A 19,672-nucleotide genomic window follows, 5' to 3' on the forward strand; every position below is an offset into this window, starting at 1 on the left:
CCACCCCCCTCAACCCAAGGAGGCACTCAGAGATTCGGACAGCTCCTGTAGCTGTCGCATCACAACAAATATTGAAGAACTGGGAAAGAAGGGAAAAGGTTAAAGGAAGTTCAAAGCCCCTCTGCCCCCAGAAGCCCACAGACCAGTTTAGTGCTCAAGCACTCGGTCTCCCTGGCTCAGGCCACAAGCACTCAGAGTAAGAAGCACCATGGAGCCAGGCAAAGCCTGTGCCAAGGGGGTCTCTGCAATCTGAGGTACAAGACACCTGCTTTTGGCACTTCTCCACAAGGACACAGGCAGCATGACCAGCATGTTGACATCAGCAGACGGGGTCCATAGCTTCGAAGAATAGACTTTTCCCTTCTGGAATTCTCGCTTGAGGAAATAAGCTGAAAAACAGACACAAAACAAAGTCTTCACGTGGTTCCTTTTACTCCTGCCCTGGTGGGAATGGGAAAGCCAAACAACTGAAATGTCTAACAACTGTCTCAGGAAGGTGAAATGATTCTGCGTCACACAGTTTACAGCCATTTTCAGCCCTGCTGCTGGTCCTCCAGCGGGATGACCTCACCTTTGAGAAAGCCCGCTAGAAAGAAAGAAATGCTGCCTCTGTGTGGCGAGGTTCTGAATGTTTGTGAGGGAGCTATTTTGTCCTTACAGTTTCCCATAATAACTATACATTAACTTTTCTCTTTGGGGGAAGCATTGTAAAAGGTAGCTGTAGGTTATAGGAACCCAATTTGACTGATCTTTAGGCTAAGAAACCAAAGTGCTAAGCAACAAATGCCCCTTACCTCTTGCTGATGAATAGAGATCTCACCGTTAACCAGTCTGAGGACTAGGTCTGTCTAGGATTCCTGTTCCTCAAATTCCTTCTCTGGTTTTAAGTTCAAATTCTAGGGCTGGGTTCTCATCTTCAGACTCCAGTGAGGAAGAGACACCATTTACTGCTTTCTTCCTGCTGACCACAGACACTTGGGCTCCACTTTGCCCAGCTGCTAGGCACTGCGCAGCAAGTTCAATGTCCAGGATCAAATTGGGCCAGCAGTGAACCGGGCTGCCATTTTGTGGCCAGAACTGACATAATACATGTGTACTTTCGACTGCAGAAGCAGTATTTTCTGGACCCAAAAGTGAACAGCAGGTCTCTTACTAGAGGCACCCGAGTTTGTGTCCAAGAAGCCCCAGGAGTGTGTAGAAGGCAGTCACCTCTTAAGCCACACTGGTTAATTGAAGTTCAACAACAGGCCTGGGAGACATTTGCCCCCTTGTGAGAGCCATGAGGGTGTTGGGCAGCAGCGCTGCAACGAGTCCAGTTTCTGCAGACCCGGCCCTGTTTTCTCCTTTCAGAACTGAGGACTCCTTAGAGTCAGAGGGGCTTTAAGAGTAGGCCAGCAAGGCCGCCTCCACAACTTTGGGGACACTTATCTCTCAGGAACCTCTGGTTGGGGCTGCAGTCAAAAGCCTAGCCGGGAGAAGAGGGCCACGTTCCTTAAAGCAAGATGCACTCCTTAGGATGCCAAACTGAACTGTGATGCTGCTGCCACCTCTGGCGCCCCCCCTCCCCTAATAGCAGACCTTTAGGCAACATGAAGGCGGAAGTAGCCAAAGTCTGTGCATGGGTCCCGAGGCAGGAGTCTGAGGGAAGGTAAAGCCGAGCACTCTAAGTCCGTTTGCCACCATTGGCCAAAGAGTAAATCTCGCTCAAGCTGTCCACTGCACGTGTGGCTTTGCATACTCTCACTGCGCTAGGTGTGGGTTCCCCTTTCGGGCCCTTCTGCTGGACATCTGATGAGTACATATTTCTTGGTGTCATCCTGCTCGTAGTCTAGTAAGTGGCCTCAGGGCATTAAGAGTTTAGATCTAATGCCTTTAGATCATCAGTTGGGGCAGATCACTCAGGCATTGGGGTGAGGTCAGGATAACACTGTGGAACACAGGGCAAAGAAGCACAGGAGAGGCGAAGATTGGGGACAACTAGAGTTGAAGACAAAGGTGACCAGTGCCATTTTACAAGAACAAGTCAAGGGACTTGCTTTGCAACTTGTGCTAGGACTGAGCAGAGTACACGGCAGGAGGACTGTTGAGTCCTGACCTCTCTCCTTTCCTAGATGGCCCTGATTGGGCACATTTCACTCTTCTGGTTGTGGTTGCGAAACAATCTGGAATTCTGTGGGTCTTCTTTGGGTTCTTCCGGTCTAGAGCTTTCCTACGGACTGGTCAGTAGATGGGGCACATTCAGCAGCAATAGCAGAGGCAAGGGAAGCAGGGGGGAAGGGTGTGTTCCCCATGGCCAACTCACCCCAGTATTCACACTCGAATGCGACCTTGAGTAGCTCGGTGGCCCCCCTGCCTAGGAGTGAGGCAGAAGAGCACTGAGGGACGTCTTCGCATTTGGCGTTGCCCCAAGCGACCTGCGTGGCGAATCAGTGGTGGTGAGCTGTAGAAGGAAGAATTGGTCCCTGGAAGGCCCTCCAGAAGTGGGACTCGATTCTGGTTCCTTGGTCGGCTAGATACACCCAGGTAATTCTCAGCATGGTAGCCTATGGCAGAGCTAATGGTCTGGGTTGAAGTGTCAACAAGGACAGGTTCGTCCATCACCATCAGCTCTCCATGTAGGCCATGGTGGTGGGCAGCAAGTGCTTGCATATGTGTGTGTACGTGCTCATGCACATACACATGCTCGTGCTCTATCTCCTCACTCTCTTGCTCCTCTTCTGGCTCCAGGACCCTAACGATAACTTCATCTTCTTCTTCATACTTATTTTCATCACTATCCTCATTCTTCATCTCCTCCTCCTTGTCTTCTTCCTCTTCTTCCTCCTCTTCTTCCTCCTCTTCCTCGTCTTCATCCTCCTCCTCAAATTCATAATCCTCGTCCTCATCCTCATCCTCATCTTCTTCATCCTCCATCTCTTCTTCTTTCCTCATCTCCTCCTCTTCCTCCCTCATCTCTTGTGGGAAAGCCTTCATGTACTTCCTCTGATCTTTCAGATAAATCCTGTACCCGCCTGCCTCTTCACCCTCACCCTCATTTTCACTGTAGAACTCCACACCTTCATTTTCATCCTCATTAGGAATTAGTGCAAAAGGGCAGCAGCTATTTTGAACTCCAGGGAGTAAGGCTGTCTTGGGGACCCGCACTTTCCTTTCTATCTTGACACACTCAAGAATCAGCTCATCCAGGTCTGCCATTTCAGTTGACCATAAGAGTTCCTTTCGGAAAAAATCTGACAAGCCTTTGAGAAATTGGTTTTGGAGGCGACAGTCGTCCCAGGACAAGAACTGGGCCAAGAACTGAAAAGCATCTGCATAGCTGCCCAGGGTACAGTTTCCCTGTTTCAGCTTGCGTATGGCCTTTTTAGCCACGCGAGAGGGGATGGGGCCACAGAATTCCTTACGGATTTCATCCAGGAAGCGCGGGAAGTTGGCATGCAAGGAGCTTCCTTCCTGGGTGACTGAGATAGCCCAGTCTCTGGCTTCCCCTGTGAAAAAGGAGATCAGAAATGCCACTCGTTCCTCGTCCCCAGAGAAGTGATCCTCGTGATCTGCTATGAAGGTCTCTAGCTGCATCAGAAATTCAGCCAGGTAGACTGGGTCGCCTGAAAAGGGTTCAATGTCTGGCCGCTCCAGCGGTGGCAGAAGGAACTCAAAGGTTGGCTCCTTTGACATGGGGGAGTGCAGTTCCGGCTGGGACAGGCTGGGTGACAGAGGAGGGTCACTGGACCCGTCGGGGTTGGTATAGTCTTGGACCACATTAATCAAAAGATCATCTGAGACGTACTCGGGATCTGTGCGTGGAGGAGGCCAGCACAGGAAAGGCACCTCCTCCTCCTCTTCCTCCTCCTCCTCTTCCTCGGGAGTGGGATCGGTCTCATTGAGCAGGAACTCAAAGTTCTCCTCGGCAAGGACTGGCACTATGGGCATGGGCCAGCGGGTGTAGCTCGAGACATTGCCCCGCAAGGAATTAACCTCGGCCAAGGCTCTTCCGAGCTGCAGGCCTAGTTGGACATTCTCTCCTCGAAGGGCATTTAACTCCTCTCGCAGGGCCACATTCGCCAAGCGGAGGCTATTGAGATTTCCCGCCGCCTCAGACATTGTGATAAGTTCCCGGAGCTCTGAGTACCGGGGCCCTTGGGGGTAGAGAGTGATGGGGAGGTAGAAATGAGGAGGTGGGCGTGGGAGGAGATCAAAGTGCCCCGACTGGGCGACCCGGCGCAAGCGAGCCCGGGCCACACCCACAGGGGGCTCGGACCGGGACGCGTTACCTCGTGGCAGGGGTCGGAGAGGGCCAGGCAGCAGCTCGGGACCTGGAGGCGGCAGGCGCAGGAAACAGACGAGACGCTTGGCAGAGGTGACGCCAACAGAAGCAAGCAGAGTAGGAGGGAAGGGACTGCGGCAGGATCTGTCGAGGAAAAGCCTTGCAGACAGCGATCCCTCGCCTTTTAAGCTCAGCCACGCGCGCCCCCCGCAGGGGCGGGCCTTCGGGAACCGAGGGAGCCCACTGGCTCCCGCGGCTGCGCTCTCACTCACTCTCTCCTTCCCTAGCTGCAGCTAACTCGGGTCGGGAAAATGCGACAGCGACTGCCCACTCGAGGTCGTCATGGCGACAGCCAGTGAACGTGTTCCTCTCCTCGGGCAGGCCCCCGAGTGTAGAGGAACTGCTTCGCGAGGCGCAGCTCAATCTCCAGAGCCTGTTGCAAGGTACTGCGAGGGCGGGGGGAGCTGCCTGAGAGGCGGCTGCGCAGCAGGAGGGAGGCAAAGAAGAAACCGAGAGCAGCAAAAGAAAAGAAAAGAAAAGAAACAGTTCCAAACCATCTCTCTTTTCACCTTTCAGACCGATGATGCTAAGATTCTGTTTCCAGGGCTGTTGCTCTCTCCCTCCCTTTTTGGTTCAGTAGTCCATAAAAGGGAGAAAGCATACAAGCTAAGACAGGGTAGTGGCCAAGCAATTCACGGAGAAGGAAATGGGAGACTCCCTCAATGGGAACCCACATTCCTCCCAGCCCTCCTGGTATATAGCCCGTGCCTTGGAATGCTGGCACCAGAAAACAAAGGGGTCTCTCCATCACCTGGACTCCACACACTCTGCTCTTGTAGTAAGCTCCCAGCCACAATGAGCTTCTCCATGTAATCACACCCCCAAGCTGAGGCTATAGCTTAGTGGTAGCATGTGCAAGGTCCAAGATTCTATGTCCAGCATCACAAAAAAAAAAAAAAAAAAAAAGCCATCTCTTGCTACCTTTGAGTTTCTCTTACTACTTGAGTTTTTCAGAAACACTGGATACAGGGCTGGATTCCCCCAGGAGGTGCCCAATGGATACTAAATGTACAAAATATCTTATCAGTTCTTCTATCTCCGTGCCAGCATATATTAATCCCGGTACAGGACAGAAAGCATCTTATGCTCCTCCAGCCGGGATACAGCCAAAACCCCCAACTCCCTCCAAAGGTCAATAGTGACCTTAGAGAAGAAGATGCTGAGAGATAACCATGAGCCCTATGTCCAACAAGGATGAGCTACCATGCAAGAGTGGGGAAGGGGAGTGAGTGTGCTAGTTTAGCACAGGCAGAATTGGGACCAGTAAGCAGAAACTCAGAGAGAGAGGGGCACACTCCGCCTCCAGCCAAAGAAAAACTTTTCTGACATGCCCAGGGGCCACAGTTCAAAGGGAGGAGTGCTCTTTGGGTGTCTTCCCTCAGACTTAATAGCACCTGGAAGGGCTTCTGAAGAGGGAATCAGAGCACAGAGGACAGACATTGCTGCAGAGAATCAGCCCTGAGAGCAGGCCTCAGTACCAGATTCAGTCTGTTCAAATGCACACAGAGCCCGGAATGTTCATTCTGAGCTCTCACTTTCTGCATCTCATCTAAGCCCATGGCTTTGGTCAAGCCTATTCAAATCTTACACATACTTAACGTCACTAGGTGTTTGTGAACTTTCCTCTCTTCTATGCCACCACCTTCCGTTTCCTTACTTTTAGCCTCCCTAGACCTGACCCCACCCACAGTGGAACCAGACCTAGAAAGCATCAAGTATGAGTTCTTGCGGCCAGGTGTTGGTGGCACAAGCCTGTATGTAACTCCAGCACTCAAGAGACTGAGGCAGGAGGATCTTGAGTTCTGAGGCCAGCCTGGGCTACATGCAAAACTTTGCTCTCAAAGAAAACAAAGCAAACGTAAGTTCTTGCAATCCAAGACAGGGTTCCAGACTGGACTTCTCAGTGTGGTTCTCTTCTTGCTTCATGCACATTGCTCCTGGGTAGTGCTGGAGAACACCTGAAGAGCTGCAGAGCCTCAGAGAATGGAACGTTAGCAAAGGATGTCTACATCCTAAGTGTTGGCTCCCGGTTGAGCACTTAAGGTGTGGGGACCGCTAAGAGAAAAGCATGGTCCCCAAAGCAGCACAGCTTGGATTTACTGACTTTTCTTTCCTCCTCTACCCTCATGGTCCTGGAAAACAAGCCCTTTTCCATTTCTGAATCCAATGGCCAGAAAATAGTTCAAAAGAAGCGATCGAGTCAGGCTGAGCAGCTTAGTGCAGCAGAGTGGCTCACAGGTCCTCCCTTAGCCTGGCACCTGGCTGAGGCCCCCTAGAGTGTGTCTCCACTATGCTGTCTTTCAGAAGAATATGAGGAACAGTATTCGAAGGCCAGACTTCTGGGCCAGACCTTCCGCTCTTCTGATGAGGCCCCTGAGCCTACTCCCAGCCCAAGGCCCCAGTCTGCTAAGCGTCTGGAGTTTGTATTGATGGTGAGTTGCCTCTGCCCCAACCTGGGAGAGCCAGCGTGCACCCACCGACCGGGGATCTTGAACTGTTTACGTGACCCCCCTGGAAGCTGCTGTTCTTCACTGCTCACTAGCAGGGCTACCGTGAGGCCCCACTGGGAAGGGGCCTACACAGTGGGTGCCTAGCCGGGCAGCCTGTACATGCTTTCCTGCATTCAAGAGGACGCCTCCGATCATTCTGCCTAAGCAGCCATCCCATGGGTGCCAGCTCCTCGCCGCTCAGAAGCACACCCTTTCCATCACCCTCTCTCCCAACAGCCTGCAAAACGGCAGCTGAGTGAGGAGGAGACCACGACCCAGGGTGTGAGGGCCCCCGAGGCCTGCCTGAGCCTGTCTACTGCTGACAAACAAACTGCCTGGAATGACCCCTTCCCTCTACCTATCCTAAAGGAGAAGCTCTGGCTTCAGCCCTGCTCCACGCAGTCTGACCTTGTGCCAATCAACGTCTCGGGTAGAGTTGCTGAGCACCACCTGTTTGCTTCCCTTCATGCAAGCGGCCTATCCTCTCCAAATGTACTGGGTGCTGGGGAGGGAGGGCCACTCTGTCTGCTACTGGCTCATCCTGCACTGTCCAGGTCATTACTCCCCAGGGAGTGGAGGCTTGCCGAAGAGGGGACTGTGGCTGCTCTTGCCTCACCTCTTCCTATCTGCACTGCCAATAGAACTGATAACCATGTTAATAGTGAACACGGGGTTCTTTATAGGGTGTGCCAAACGGTTTGCCAAACTTGGGTGTTCTTTTGAGTTTAAATGGAAACAAAGTTTGTAAATTTGGTTTGTTTCAGGTAAAGATTATGTTATAAACCCAAAGTGGGTCTGGAACACATCAATAATAGCCAGAAGGAGAGGGGAAGCAGAGTGCATGTGGTTTAATTGTAGCATAACAAGGGAGTGGGACACAAAAGACTGGGGGGAAAGGGGGGACAGGAAGACCACAAAAGGGGCCCAGGATAACCCTGAGAATAGTGAGAAAGCATTTGCATTTGTCTTAGTTTCTTTTCCCATTGCTGTGATAACAGACCCTGACAAAAGGAACTACTAGAGTATAGTATATACTGGTTCACAGTTCAAGGTGCGGTTCATCAAAGGCAGCTGGAGCTTGACAGTAGCTGGTCGCATTGGAGCCACAGACATGAAGCAAAAGACCATAAATGCTTGCTGCTGCTAAGTTCCCTTTTTCATCTGTAGGGTCCAGGATCCCAAGGAATGGTCTCATCCACAGTTAGGTTGGGTTTTCTTGTTTAAGTTAATCAGGCCCATCTCCACAGACACATAACCCAGAGGCACAGCTCCCAGAGATTTTAGGTCCTGCCAAGTTGACGGCACTAGCTCAGTCTCCAGGTTAGGGACACATGGAACTCTTGCTTTCCCACTCCAGTGGCTGTAAGGAAAGGGACCAGTTATATCAGGGAATAAGACATGGAGCCTCATGAAAGCAAGATCTCAATAAGCTGAAGCAGGGCAAGAGTGAAGCCTGGAAAAAGTTGGTGAAAGCAATGGGGACAGCTCTCTGGCTCTGTGTGGTCATGCTCCTTAGGTATGGGTTCATCCACTGCCCCCCAGAGTTATCTTGAAAAGGAGGGGCAGGAAGTAGAGCTCATGGCCTAGAGAATTTTGCCAAGGGAAGTAAACCCATGATGTGAGACTCACAAAGCAACATTGATCCGCTCTGTCTGAATGGCTATCTCACTTGCAGGTTGTTCTTGAGTTTCTCCTGTGGAGCCATTTGCTGGGAAGGGGCTGCAGTGCTGCGGTGGGGAGGGGAAGGTTTGCTCAACCAGCTGTCTAGTGAGAGGCAGGGAAGGGAAATGCCTGTCTAGATCCACGGACCATCACCTCACCCTGACTTTGCCCCAGCCCAATTCCAGAACTAAAGGCTAACCGAGCACTTTAAGAGAATTTGATAGGGCTCAGTGAACACAAACTGCCATTTTTAGTAGTGTGTGGCCAGGTCAGACTATCAGGCTGCTTCGTAAATGTTGTCGTCAGGGTAGAAGATACCATCTTCACCTGGACCCTGTGAAGACAAGGTCCTACAACAAGCATCATAGTCACTCTAGGTATGACAGAACATACTTGTAATCACATCGCTCTGGAGGCAGAGTCCAAGCTGGACTCACAAAAGCAATGCCCACGAGTCCAGAGTGCATCCCAGTGGCAGGGTACTTGCCTTGAATATAGAAGGTTCTAGATGCTATCCCCAGTGCCAGAGGAGAAACTTTAATGATCACAATCGAATGCCATCTAGCCTCAGCCCAGCACTCCTACTCTGCAAGCAGTGATGCTCAACCCTGCCCCCCAAGGACTCCTAGGCCCTTCTACCTAGGCCCTCCTCCCAGAAAATGGAATGTTCTGGAGTTAAGGTCATGGAATTTCAAAAGCTACCTAATTGATTTCAGTATGGAGCCAGAGTTGAAAAAGCACTGTCCCAGTAAACCTAAGAAGTACAGGTAAACCAAGTGTGTGTATGCCCAGCATCAAATTGGGAGGGATGGGGAAGAAGTGTCACCTGCCTGGATGCTATTCATGTTCATTGCTACTGCCATCATCCCTTCTCTCTACTGCAGTCCAGCTTCCACTGTACTGTAAACAGAAACCAGGATGCACCCAAGTGTCTTTATTTTGACTACAGGGCAGCAGTTTGATAGACATGCAAGTTTTCGACACTCGTTGTTTAACACAGAGACAGCCGTGAACCCCAAGTCCACCCTGAGGCGGAGGCGGACCATTATTGGATTCTCTAACTTTTCTCAGCGAGACCAAGGTGACCCCAATACAGTTGATCCCCTCAAATTTCCCCCCCCCCCACCCTTCCCACTGTTCCTGCCATGCAAATGGCATTGTGGCAGTAGGCTACTGGAATAATTCTAGGGAGAAGGACTTTGAATATTCTGAGAAAGCCAATATAGTAATTAAATGGTAACCAAGGGCTTTTTAGCAAGACCAGCAATTGAGTTTGGAGAGCAGATATCTCGGGCTAATAAATCCTAAACAATAAATTCTGACCAAAAAAAAAAATCCATTATTGTTTGCCATTACAAATGAAATATAATTTAGGTATGAAGTACAATCCTTTAATCCTAGCACTCAGTACCAGAGGCAGGAGGATTGTCTCCAGTTTAAGGCCAGCTTGGTCTCCATGAGTTCTAAGTCAGCCAAGAACTAATAATGAGGTGTTGTCTCAGAAAAAAAAAGTTAACATATATGGCAAATTAGGCAAATAGGTAAAAGTGGGGAACCATCTCCAAACTCATCATCTTGTATTGACTACAATACAAGTCACTGTAGGAACTGAAGTTATTTGTGTAGTCTGCCTATCATGTGCCTGGGATATAGTCAACATTCAACAAATGCTGGCTATTATGAATTATCATATCGGTAAAGTAGTAATAATAGTAATATTATAACAGTCATAGCTGTGATTGTGAGAACACTTTTGGAGACTGGAACATCTGAATGGTGTGGTCACATCTGTGAATTATCCTAAGTCTTTTATGTTCAAAAGTAAAAAAGTGACAGATGCCGGAAATACAGCATTCTGGCAAACTCTAGATTCACTGCTGGGGCTGTGAGCCACATGGTGCTGTGATCTTTAGTCAGTTTAAAAACTTTTTTTTTCCTCACCTCGGGACTGATAAACCCTGAGATCTGCTTGTTTCATGAATGCAGGGTGAAAGTATGGGGGAAACATAAGGTAGGCCCATGTGACACTTCTACTCTGAAAAGAGTCATCAAAGCTGGAAAGCCTTTGGCAGCCATCTGGCCAATTCAAGGGTACCCTGTGACTCACTGTGTGGTAATGGGCAAGAACCCAACTTCCACCAGCATCCTCATCTGTGAAAAGAACCAAGGAATTCTGACAAAGCTGTTGGCAAATGGTGCTTGGCACAAAGTTGATGTTCTTGTCACAAAGCAGCTGATGGGGGAATCCCTTGCTGTACCACTAATGTGTATTTTCCATCCCCAGGTCACAGCAGCAGTCCCGCAGGCAGCCTGGCCCGCTCTGCCACCTCAGACATCAGGCCTGGCCACTCAGCTCCACAAGTTGTTCAGGGAAGAGTTGCTGTTGGGCAGGAAGCTCGGTTCCCAAGTCTCACCTCTCCAGGACTGAGACACTCTTCTAGTGAGCCGGGAGACGCTCACCAGGCACGCAGTGGCCCAGACCCTCCCGGCATGGAGAGCATGGCAGTGGTGTATAGTGTCCCCAGTTCTTGCAATGGACCAACAGAGTCAACGTTCTCCGCTTCCTGGAAGGGAGATGCTTTCACATACATGACCCCAAGTGCCAGCAGCCAGGGCAATCAAGTCAGTGAAAATGGAAAAAACCCTTCCTCGGGGAATTCTTGGGTCCCTCTGAACACACTCCCACCTCTGGTTCCTAAGGAGGCGGCCACACTCTTTGTCACCCGTGATAACCCAGCAGGATGCACTGGGCTACCCAGCTACTCTGAGCACCCCACTCTACGAAGACAGATACCAGAAAGACCTCCCAAGATTGGCCTTCTTGCCCGTGGTACCTCAAGGCTAGAAACAGGCCCAGGTGGGACCAACAGGTTCCGGGAGCGGTCATTGTCTGTGCCCACAGACTCGGGTGTTACCTCAGTGGACTATGGCGAAGAACAGAAGGCCAGTGAGGTCCGCATCCTGCCTTATGCCAGTACAAGCTCCGAGGGCAGTAACAGTACTGACAACATTGCGGCCCTCAGCACTGAGCAGGAGGCACGGCACAGAAGGCAACGATCCAAAAGTATTTCACTCAAGAAGGCCAAAAAGAAGCCCTCTCCACCCATGCGAAGTGTCTCACTCGTCAAAGATGAGCCAGCCCTCCCACCAGAAGGCGAATTGGTACTGCCCAAGGACCAGAGGCCCAGGAGCCTTTGCCTCTCCTTGGAACACCAAGGGCACCACCCACCTCACCCAGATGCTCAAGGTCACCCAGCTGTGCCAATGCTCAAAGACCCAGAAGGTACGCAGTTCTCTCACCACTGGTATCTTACTGACTGGAAGTCTGGTGACACCTACCAATCCTTGTCCAGCTCCAGCACTGCCACCGGCACTACAGTCATTGAGTGCACTCAAGTTCAGGGAAGCTCAGAGTCTCTGACCTCCCCTTCCACCTCCAGAGCGACAACACCCTCCCAGCTCTCCATTGAGGTGGAAGCCAGGGAAGTAACCTCCCCTGGGAGGCCCACTGGACTGATGTCCCCTTCTAGTGGTTACTCCAGCCAGTCAGAGACACCCACACCTACTGTCTCCATGTCCCTGACCCTGGGTCACTTACCTCCTCCAAGCACTAGTGTCCGAGTACGTCCAGTGGTACCAGAAAGGAAGTCATCACTGCCCCCAACATCACCAATGGAGAAAATCTGCAAGTCACGGTTATCATTTGACCTACCATTGACCTCTTCAACCACCCTGGATCTGTCCGGGATGAGTATCTCCATCCGCAGCAAAACCAAGGTGAGCCGCCATCACTCTGATACCAATTTTGGAGCCAAACTGGCACAGAAAACTAGTCCAAATCAACCGATCATGCCCATGGTTACTCAGTCTGACCTCCGTTCTGTTCGCCTGAGGTCTGTCAGCAAGTCTGAGCCGGAAGATGACATTGAGAGCCCAGATTACACAGAGGAACCTGGGGCAGAGGAAGTGTTCACCTTGCCTGAGAGAAAAGTGAAACCTCCCATAGCTGAGAAACCTCCACTGGCCCGAAGGCCCCCAAGTTTGGTCCACAGGCCGCCCTCTCTCCCTGGGGAGTATCCACTAACTTCTCCTACTATGGCTATGACATCCAGGAGCTCCATTCCACACATGAAGCAGCTCCCCCAAGACAGCTACACAGTGTTACGGAAACCAAAGTCACCCAGCTTCCCCAGTGGGAGGAGCCCCGGGGAGTCAACAGCATCCTCCAGCCTTGTCTTCTCACCCCTTGCCAGTTCCTCTGGTGCTTTCTTCTCAGGAACACAGCAACCTCCCCAGGCCAGTGTAGAAGACGGGGGCCCCAAGGTGAGAGCCCTACCTGAAAGAATTGGCCTCCAGAGCCAGGAGGAAGCTGAGAAAAAGATGACCAAGATCCCACCTCCAGTACCAAAAAAGCCCAGTGTGCTCTATCTGCCTCTCACCTCCCCTGGAGCTCAAATGGATGCCTGCATGGCAGAACCAAGACTGCCTTTCAGTCCCATCATCACCCTGGAGGAAGATGCCAAGTGTCCCTCCACTGGTGATGACCAGAAGTCACCTGGTAAAAGGGTGACTTCGACTCTTCACATTGACAGAGAAAAAGAGGCCATCTCTCCAGGTGAGTTAGCTGGCTTTTGGCTTTTCCCTTCAATTGCAATGAGGGTGAGGCTGGAGTTCAGAGTCAGAGCAAAAGCCCAGTATGACCAAATCAGTAGGGGGCACATCTAGAGGGTTTGGGTTAACTCTGAAAATGAACTGCTGCTTGGTCTTACTGTCCTAGGGATCAGGACTGACCCAGGACAAATCTCCAAGGCTAAGTCCGGACAATCTACCCTTGACTCGGGCATTACATTAGCACACTGGAGCTTCCAGACTCCATCTGCCAAGCCAGGCATGCGGTTCCTGCCCTAGGAGTCCAGCTCACCACATAGTAGTTTTCTTTAGCCACACCAAGTTTAGATTAATGCACAGAACTCAGTACTCGATAAGACCAAGTTCAAGTGTCCTGGAAGGCTCGCAGGATTCTGAAATGATGTTATCACCTGCATCCCTTTTCAGAGTTTCCCAGAAGAAAGGGCAAAGTCTTCCTTAAATGATTTGATTCTAAGTCTTCTTCTACCCATAAGACTAGGCTAGTTAATGATTCTCCTCTTTGGTTGATGTTGTTTCTGTAGGCTTTTGTTTTAATTGTAAGATACACACAACACTTACATTTTAACCATTTGGAGGAGGGAGGGAGGGCACAGGTTGCGATGAGTGTCTTCTGCTATCACTCTTTACCTTATTTTTGGAGACAGTCTCTTATAGAACCCAGAGCTTATTTATTGGCTAGACTGGCTGCTCAGCAAGTTCTAGGCATCCGCCTGTTTCCACAGGCCCAGATCTGGATCAATAGGATCACAGATACGCACAACGGTATCTGGCTTTTACCTGAGGGCCAGGAATCTGAACTAGGGTCTTCATGCTTGCATAGAAGATGCCTTACCAACTGAGCCACCTTCCTGGCTCCAACCCCTCCTTTTGTGAGACAGAGTTTCACCTTGTTACCTAGCTTGGCCTAGAAGTCACAATTCTACCTCAGCCTCTCAAGTGCTGGGGTTGTAGATGTGTGCCACCATTCCTGGCTTAATTTCAGCCATTTTTACCTATGCAGTTCATTAGCAGTTAAGAACATTCATGTTGAATTACCCATCTCCGGAATGTCTTTTATCTTAAAAATGAAGGTTTATACCCTTGAAACAACTCTCCCTTTCCCCCTCCTCCCCCGCTGCCCCAGTAGCCGTGGTTCTACTTTTCAAGCCTATAGATTTGACAGTTTTGATGCTGAGTGGAATCATAGATTTGTCTTTCTTTGTGACTTGCTTATTTTTATTAATGCCCTGAAGGCTCAATGATGTGTTTCCTCATCACTTTTAAACCCTTAATACTGAACATCAGAATCTCATGACCTTCTTTAAGCTGATTTAGACTTTCAGTGTAAGTTAATCACTGTGCCAAAAGCAAGTGAGCATGTCAAAGCCATGGGTTATTTTCAAATCTGATTCCTCAGACTCCACAGGCTCCATCCGATTCAAACAGGTCCCATCCCCCGCCCCCCACTGGGTGAGGATAATTGCTTTCCCCTGCTCTCAGTATCTTGAGTTTTTTAATTATGTATTTATAACAAGGGGGGCTGGGGAATACAGCTCAGTGCCAGAGAGCTAGTGTCTGCGAGGTCCTGAGTTCCATCCCCAGCACTGTTCTACAAACAAACAAACAAGAAAACATGCTCAGACCACCTGTTTTAATGAAACACACACATGAGAAGAGGGATCTGGACCAATCTTCACCATGTGGGCTTTGAATGGCCTGGGGGTAAATCATTAACCTTCAGAACTTCATGTTCCTCCTTGAAAAATGGAGAGCTCAAAAGTCTCTGCCCTGCTGTCCATCCAGAGATGCTTTGAACATCACGCGAAATAACAAAATTGTACGTGCTTTGTCCTAGCTATCATGGTCAAAGTCATTCCTTTCGGTTCTTATGCCTAGGGAGGTCTGTGGAACCGAGTGCTGAAGAGAAAAGTTTAATCAGTGATAAAACAGCCGAATGGATTGCGGAGGAGGATGATGACGTGTTTGTGGCTTCCCGCACAACTGAAGATTTATTTACTGTGATACACAGGTCAGGATCATTTTCCTTCATTGTAATTGTAATTGCTTTCCCCTGCTCTACTTGAAGAAAAACTGCTGCCTCTGAGCAACCATTAGAATTGCAAGTGAACATTAAGTCCAGGTACCTACTACATTTGTGAGCACAGTCTGGGGCCTCACATCTCCAATTCACTGATGTCTTTGGGTGAAGGGGAGGAGGGGAGGACCAGGTGCTGAGAGAGGCCCCTCGTCTCCTAGCAACTGCTTGGCCTATTGTGTCTCCATCTGCTCCCTCACAGCTCTGTCTGCAGTCGGAGACATTTAACCCTTCACAGAATTCCTTGTACCACAGAATTCTATCTCAAGGTGACATGGAGCACTGGGCTGAATATGAGAGCATAGATGTAGGCAGAGGGGTATCAGAGGTGGGCATAGGGGCATGACACAGGTGTCTATGAGCCCAGTTACTGGCGTGGAGCACCAGTTCAAACCAGTTTCAAAAGCCTCTGACTGTCTTGATTCAGTCACTGAACTACTGGCCTTGTTTCTCTTAAGTTTGTCCTTGATCTCAGAACTAGTAAGGACTGAACCTGTAACATAGGGCAAGAGATTGCAGCTGTGGACATTGAAAAGCATGTGGAGAACAGAGGGCCCTGCAAGGGACCTGGGAGCCAGGAGGTGAGGGCTAGCTTATCAGCACGAGGCTGTCATATGCATACTGTTGAGCACATCCCTAGCCGGCAATTTTTCAAACCTTTGCTGGCTTTCTGCTCCCCAAATTCCCTGAAATCCCTCAGATGAATCTTTCTCTCACTTAGGTCCAAGAGAAAGCTACTGGGCTGGAAAGAGACTGGGGAGGGCTTCACGGGAAGCAGACCCAGCTCCCATTCACCAGTGAAGAATACAGCTGATTCTCCCACCGGTGAGTCTGCTGCTGCCCCAGGGCCAAGTGGCAGTGCCTGCCTAGATGCTGGTAGAAATGATGATTTCAAGGCCTTGCTCCAGAAGAAGGGAAGTAAGGCAACTCCCAGGACCCGCCCCTCAGCGGCCGAGCTGCTGAAGACCACTAACCCTCTGGCTCGAAGAATTATTGCACAGTTCTCAAAAGACTACGAAACCACTGACAACCCCAGTACCTAAGCCCTGCTTCTTACATACTAGACCTGAGTAGAGAAGGAGGAAGACAGAGAGGGCTTTAGAAAGGAACCAACCACAGGAATGACAAAAGAATCCATGTCTTTGACGTTAACTCACACTCTGGACAGCAGAGAGGACAACACAACAATGGAGCTCATCATGTACTTGGTTAGGCTTCAGACCGTCCGCATTTTCATTCTTCCATCCTTGCCATGACTGAACATTGGAGTCCCACTTCTCAGCTCCCAGCACTGTGCACTAAGAGAGCCTCAGATTGGAGAGTGTGTATGCCACCTTTTCAATGTCCTAGCTTCTTTGTCCATTGGCTCCTGTCACTGAGAGACACAGTAGGGAGGACAGATTGGGGTCTCCCAAACCAGGCTTGGGGACAGAGGGTACCAGTTCCACTGCTATTATCTACTCTCTTGAAGAGGCCTCAGTGGCCCTTTGTGAAGACACAGAAAGACACCGAGGCCTCCTCAACCACAGTGTGACTTTCCTCCAGAGAGAGTTCTGCAGGCGTGCACTAATTATGGCATAGGGTTGATTGGATGGCTTTTGTGGTGCAAAATATGAATGTGACTCTTCCAAAACTTCATGCCTTTTTTCAGTTTGATTGTCTATGCGGAGATCAGGGTGATGAGTTTTAATAAACTTCTAGGACCTCCCCCCCCCATTAGCTAGAAAAGATGGAACTGGGTGGTGTTGACTGAACCAAGCTCAGCAAATGAATGGGACATTTGTTCACTCACATCTAGCCAAGGTAACTCGCATGCTCGCCTTGAGGTCTTTCGAGTGTCTGTCAACATGGGTAGCCAGGATCTGTCCCCAGCTCATGCTGTATACTCCAAGAACTCTCATTTCACTTGCATGTAACATTCATTACAGGAAGTATGTAGGCGAAGGACTGGCATCATCGAAGGCTCCAGGCATGGAAAGTAAGTGTATCTTATGCTGATACCATTCGATTCAGATTGTGCTTTTCTGTGGTTGCTTGGATTTTGTTTAAAGGAAGTCTGACTCTTTCAAAAGTCAAGAACCTGTACACTGAAAAAAAAAATCTACTCAAAATCAAAAAGGCAGCCTTGCTATGGCCCAGAATACAAAGGGCTACTTTTTGCCATCTAGGTACTGCTTGCTATTTTGGCCAACTTTCAGTTAGCCGTGGTGGAGGACAGCAGAGGAGCTAAGATGAATAGAATTCGGAAAGACTTCCAGGACAACCACAATGACCCCCTTCTTTTCCAAAGTCAACAGGCACTGGCCATTCTTGTCAACTCAATTTTGTAAGTAAAGCAAGAGCTCCTGATTTCCATATCCCTGGTTTCTGAGGGGCTCAGGATAAGATAGGCAAAACACTGAGCAGAGAAACCATGCTGACCTGTGTTGGAAAGTTCACTGTCTTCTGGTCCCAAGGGGCCAAAAGGAAATGAACTTGTAGCATGCTTTGCAAAAACAAACAAACAAGCAAGCAAACAACAACGAAAACGGTTCCCTGCCCCCTTCCTCCTGTACTCCTGCCCCCACCCCACGCCTCTGCCCCTGCCCTACCAGATTCCTTACTCACTCTCCTGGAGGATGCAGCAAGAGGCCAGAAACAAGCAGATCTCCATTTTGATAATCCTTATCAATGAGAATCAAGCTCTTAGCTCAACTGCTTACGCTCCAGCAAGGCAACGTGGCTGAAACTGAAATAAAACTCCACTAAGTGCTAAGAAGACTCAGGCCCCTGGCATGGAAGCCCTAGGCTGAAATCCTTGGTTGGGTTGGTCTAATTCTGAATTCTAGACAAATGAAAATAGGTCAAGCTCACCAACTGTCTTCTAGCACTTCTCTCAGATTTAAAAAAAAAAGTCTCTTAAATAATAAGACAGTTCTGAGGAACTATAGTTGTTTTGGAAGTGTCTAAAACATTTGCCATGAAGATCGTAACCAAGTCTCATAAGTTTTGACGGAATTTAAACAAGAGTCAGGCAAGAATGTGATATCCAGTTTTAATCCCAGCACCTGGAAGATGAAGCCAGGCAGATCTCTACGAGGTTGAGGCCAGTCTGATCGACAGGCTGCCGAGGCTACATAGTGAGATCTGGACTTCAGTCTTGGCCTTAGTTTATAGAGAAGTATCACAGCTGACCTGAACTCAGAACTCCAAATGACAGAGGCGTTTTCCTCTGTAGGGAAATGAAGGAACAGATGCCTGTGCTTGTGTCTAACAGAAGCAAAAGGCTCCCTGGCTCTGCTCCTCAGAACCATTGTGAATTGTTGAACGTGTGAGCGTATGGGACTCTGTATAGGGCTTGCTACTTTTGCTGATTTTTTTTCTTTTTGCAAGTGTCTTGTTTGTTCCTTCTCATGGGTTTTGCCTCTCCCCTCACCTTGCTACCTCTGGAGGTGTCCCCCCAAAAGATTGTAAAACTGAATGCTTAGACCGCTTGAGGTGGTTTCAGTTGCCTGAACCCTTGCTTTCCTCTGCAAAACTCTGTGGGCCTGGGATGTTTAGAATATTTCTGCATCGCTATGACCCTCAGAAAACCCATTAGCACAAGGGGGTTTGGGGGCAGAGACTTCACTGTCAGAGAAAAGACTTAGGCCTGAGAGTGCCCATTCAGTGTTTTCAGGAGTGGACCTAGTCCTGAAGAAACCAGATTATTGGGGGAAAATATCTACCAGTCATTGATCAGCACAACACCAAGCTTCTTTTCTAATACTTAACCTTATCCTATGCTTAACATCATAGACACCAACTCTCTTCCCTGGGTACAATGTGTGCTGCCTGTGAGGAGGCGTGGGGAGAGTTGGGGAGAAACCCCTTTCAGGGAGGTTCTCTGGAGAGTTGCTTCCAGAGTAATTTCTATAGGTGGCATACACAGTAAGTTGGAGGGAAATCAAATCGGCCCCAGGTAGTGAGCCTCTGCTTTAAGCTATTTGTATTCCCGTTTCCCTCCAGCTCCAATCTTCAGTGGCAGGTGGCTCTGTTAGAGTGAATATAGTCAAGGGTTGGTGAGACGACTCCCGCTCCCACTCCAAGATGCAGTTAATGCTTTGCACCTGGTGGGTATATATGCGTGGTTCAAATGCAAGTGGTGGAGAGCAGACTAGTCATGGTACAAAGGCTGGCTCTGCTTATGGCTCCTCCCCTTTGCCTGTACTACTGGCCTGCATGGGCCTCCAACTTGGCCTACAGTCCTAACACCCGTGAACTGCACCGGTACCAACAGCTCGACCACAAAGGAGTCAAGACCGTGGGCAGCCAATCCATTCCTGTTCGCTTCATGACCACAAGGTTAAGGTTCTGCCAACAAGCATTCTGCCTGACATTTACTTTATCTAGACAACCCAGATCCAGTTGTCTCTGTAAACTTGTCACTCTGAGCAGATCTACCCATGCACCTGTCCGCCCCCCTCTTCACCTTTGAACCAGTCAGGAAAAAAAAAA

At 49.6% G+C, this 19,672-nt stretch overlaps 2 protein-coding genes across 7 annotated transcripts in view; one reads left to right on the top strand and one right to left on the bottom strand.

Annotated features, from left to right (window-relative positions):
- Positions 1–19,672, top strand: part of Nhsl2 (NHS like 2) — a 70,127-nt gene extending 50,455 nt beyond the window's left edge. For 2 of the 6 annotated variants that reach the window (XM_031365865.1, XM_031365870.1), the window contains exons 2-8: positions 4,549–4,704; positions 6,626–6,753; positions 7,048–7,240; positions 9,422–9,553; positions 10,757–13,087; positions 14,998–15,130; positions 15,918–19,672. In XM_031365865.1, coding sequence (XP_031221725.1) covers positions 4,549–4,704; positions 6,626–6,753; positions 7,048–7,240; positions 9,422–9,553; positions 10,757–13,087; positions 14,998–15,130; positions 15,918–16,239 — 3,395 coding nt within the window. In that variant the 3' untranslated portion in view covers positions 16,240–19,672. The remainder of the gene's footprint in view (positions 1–4,548; positions 4,705–6,625; positions 6,754–7,047; positions 7,241–9,421; positions 9,554–10,756; positions 13,088–14,997; positions 15,131–15,917) is intronic. The other 4 variants (XM_031365889.1, XM_031365900.1, XM_031365879.1 and 1 more) reach the window with 3 other exon arrangements.
- Positions 117–4,555, bottom strand: Rtl5 (retrotransposon Gag like 5). The gene is made up of 2 exons (XM_031365919.1): positions 795–4,555; positions 117–389 (listed from the first exon to the last, which is right to left on the bottom strand). The coding sequence occupies exon 1, from the start codon at positions 4,096–4,098 to the stop codon at positions 2,311–2,313; it is 1,788 nt and encodes a 595-aa protein (XP_031221779.1). The 5' UTR covers positions 4,099–4,555; the 3' UTR covers positions 117–389; positions 795–2,310.

Source organism: Mastomys coucha, chromosome X (assembly GCF_008632895.1).
Source record: "Mastomys coucha isolate ucsf_1 chromosome X, UCSF_Mcou_1, whole genome shotgun sequence".
NCBI lineage: Eukaryota > Metazoa > Chordata > Mammalia > Rodentia > Muridae > Mastomys > Mastomys coucha.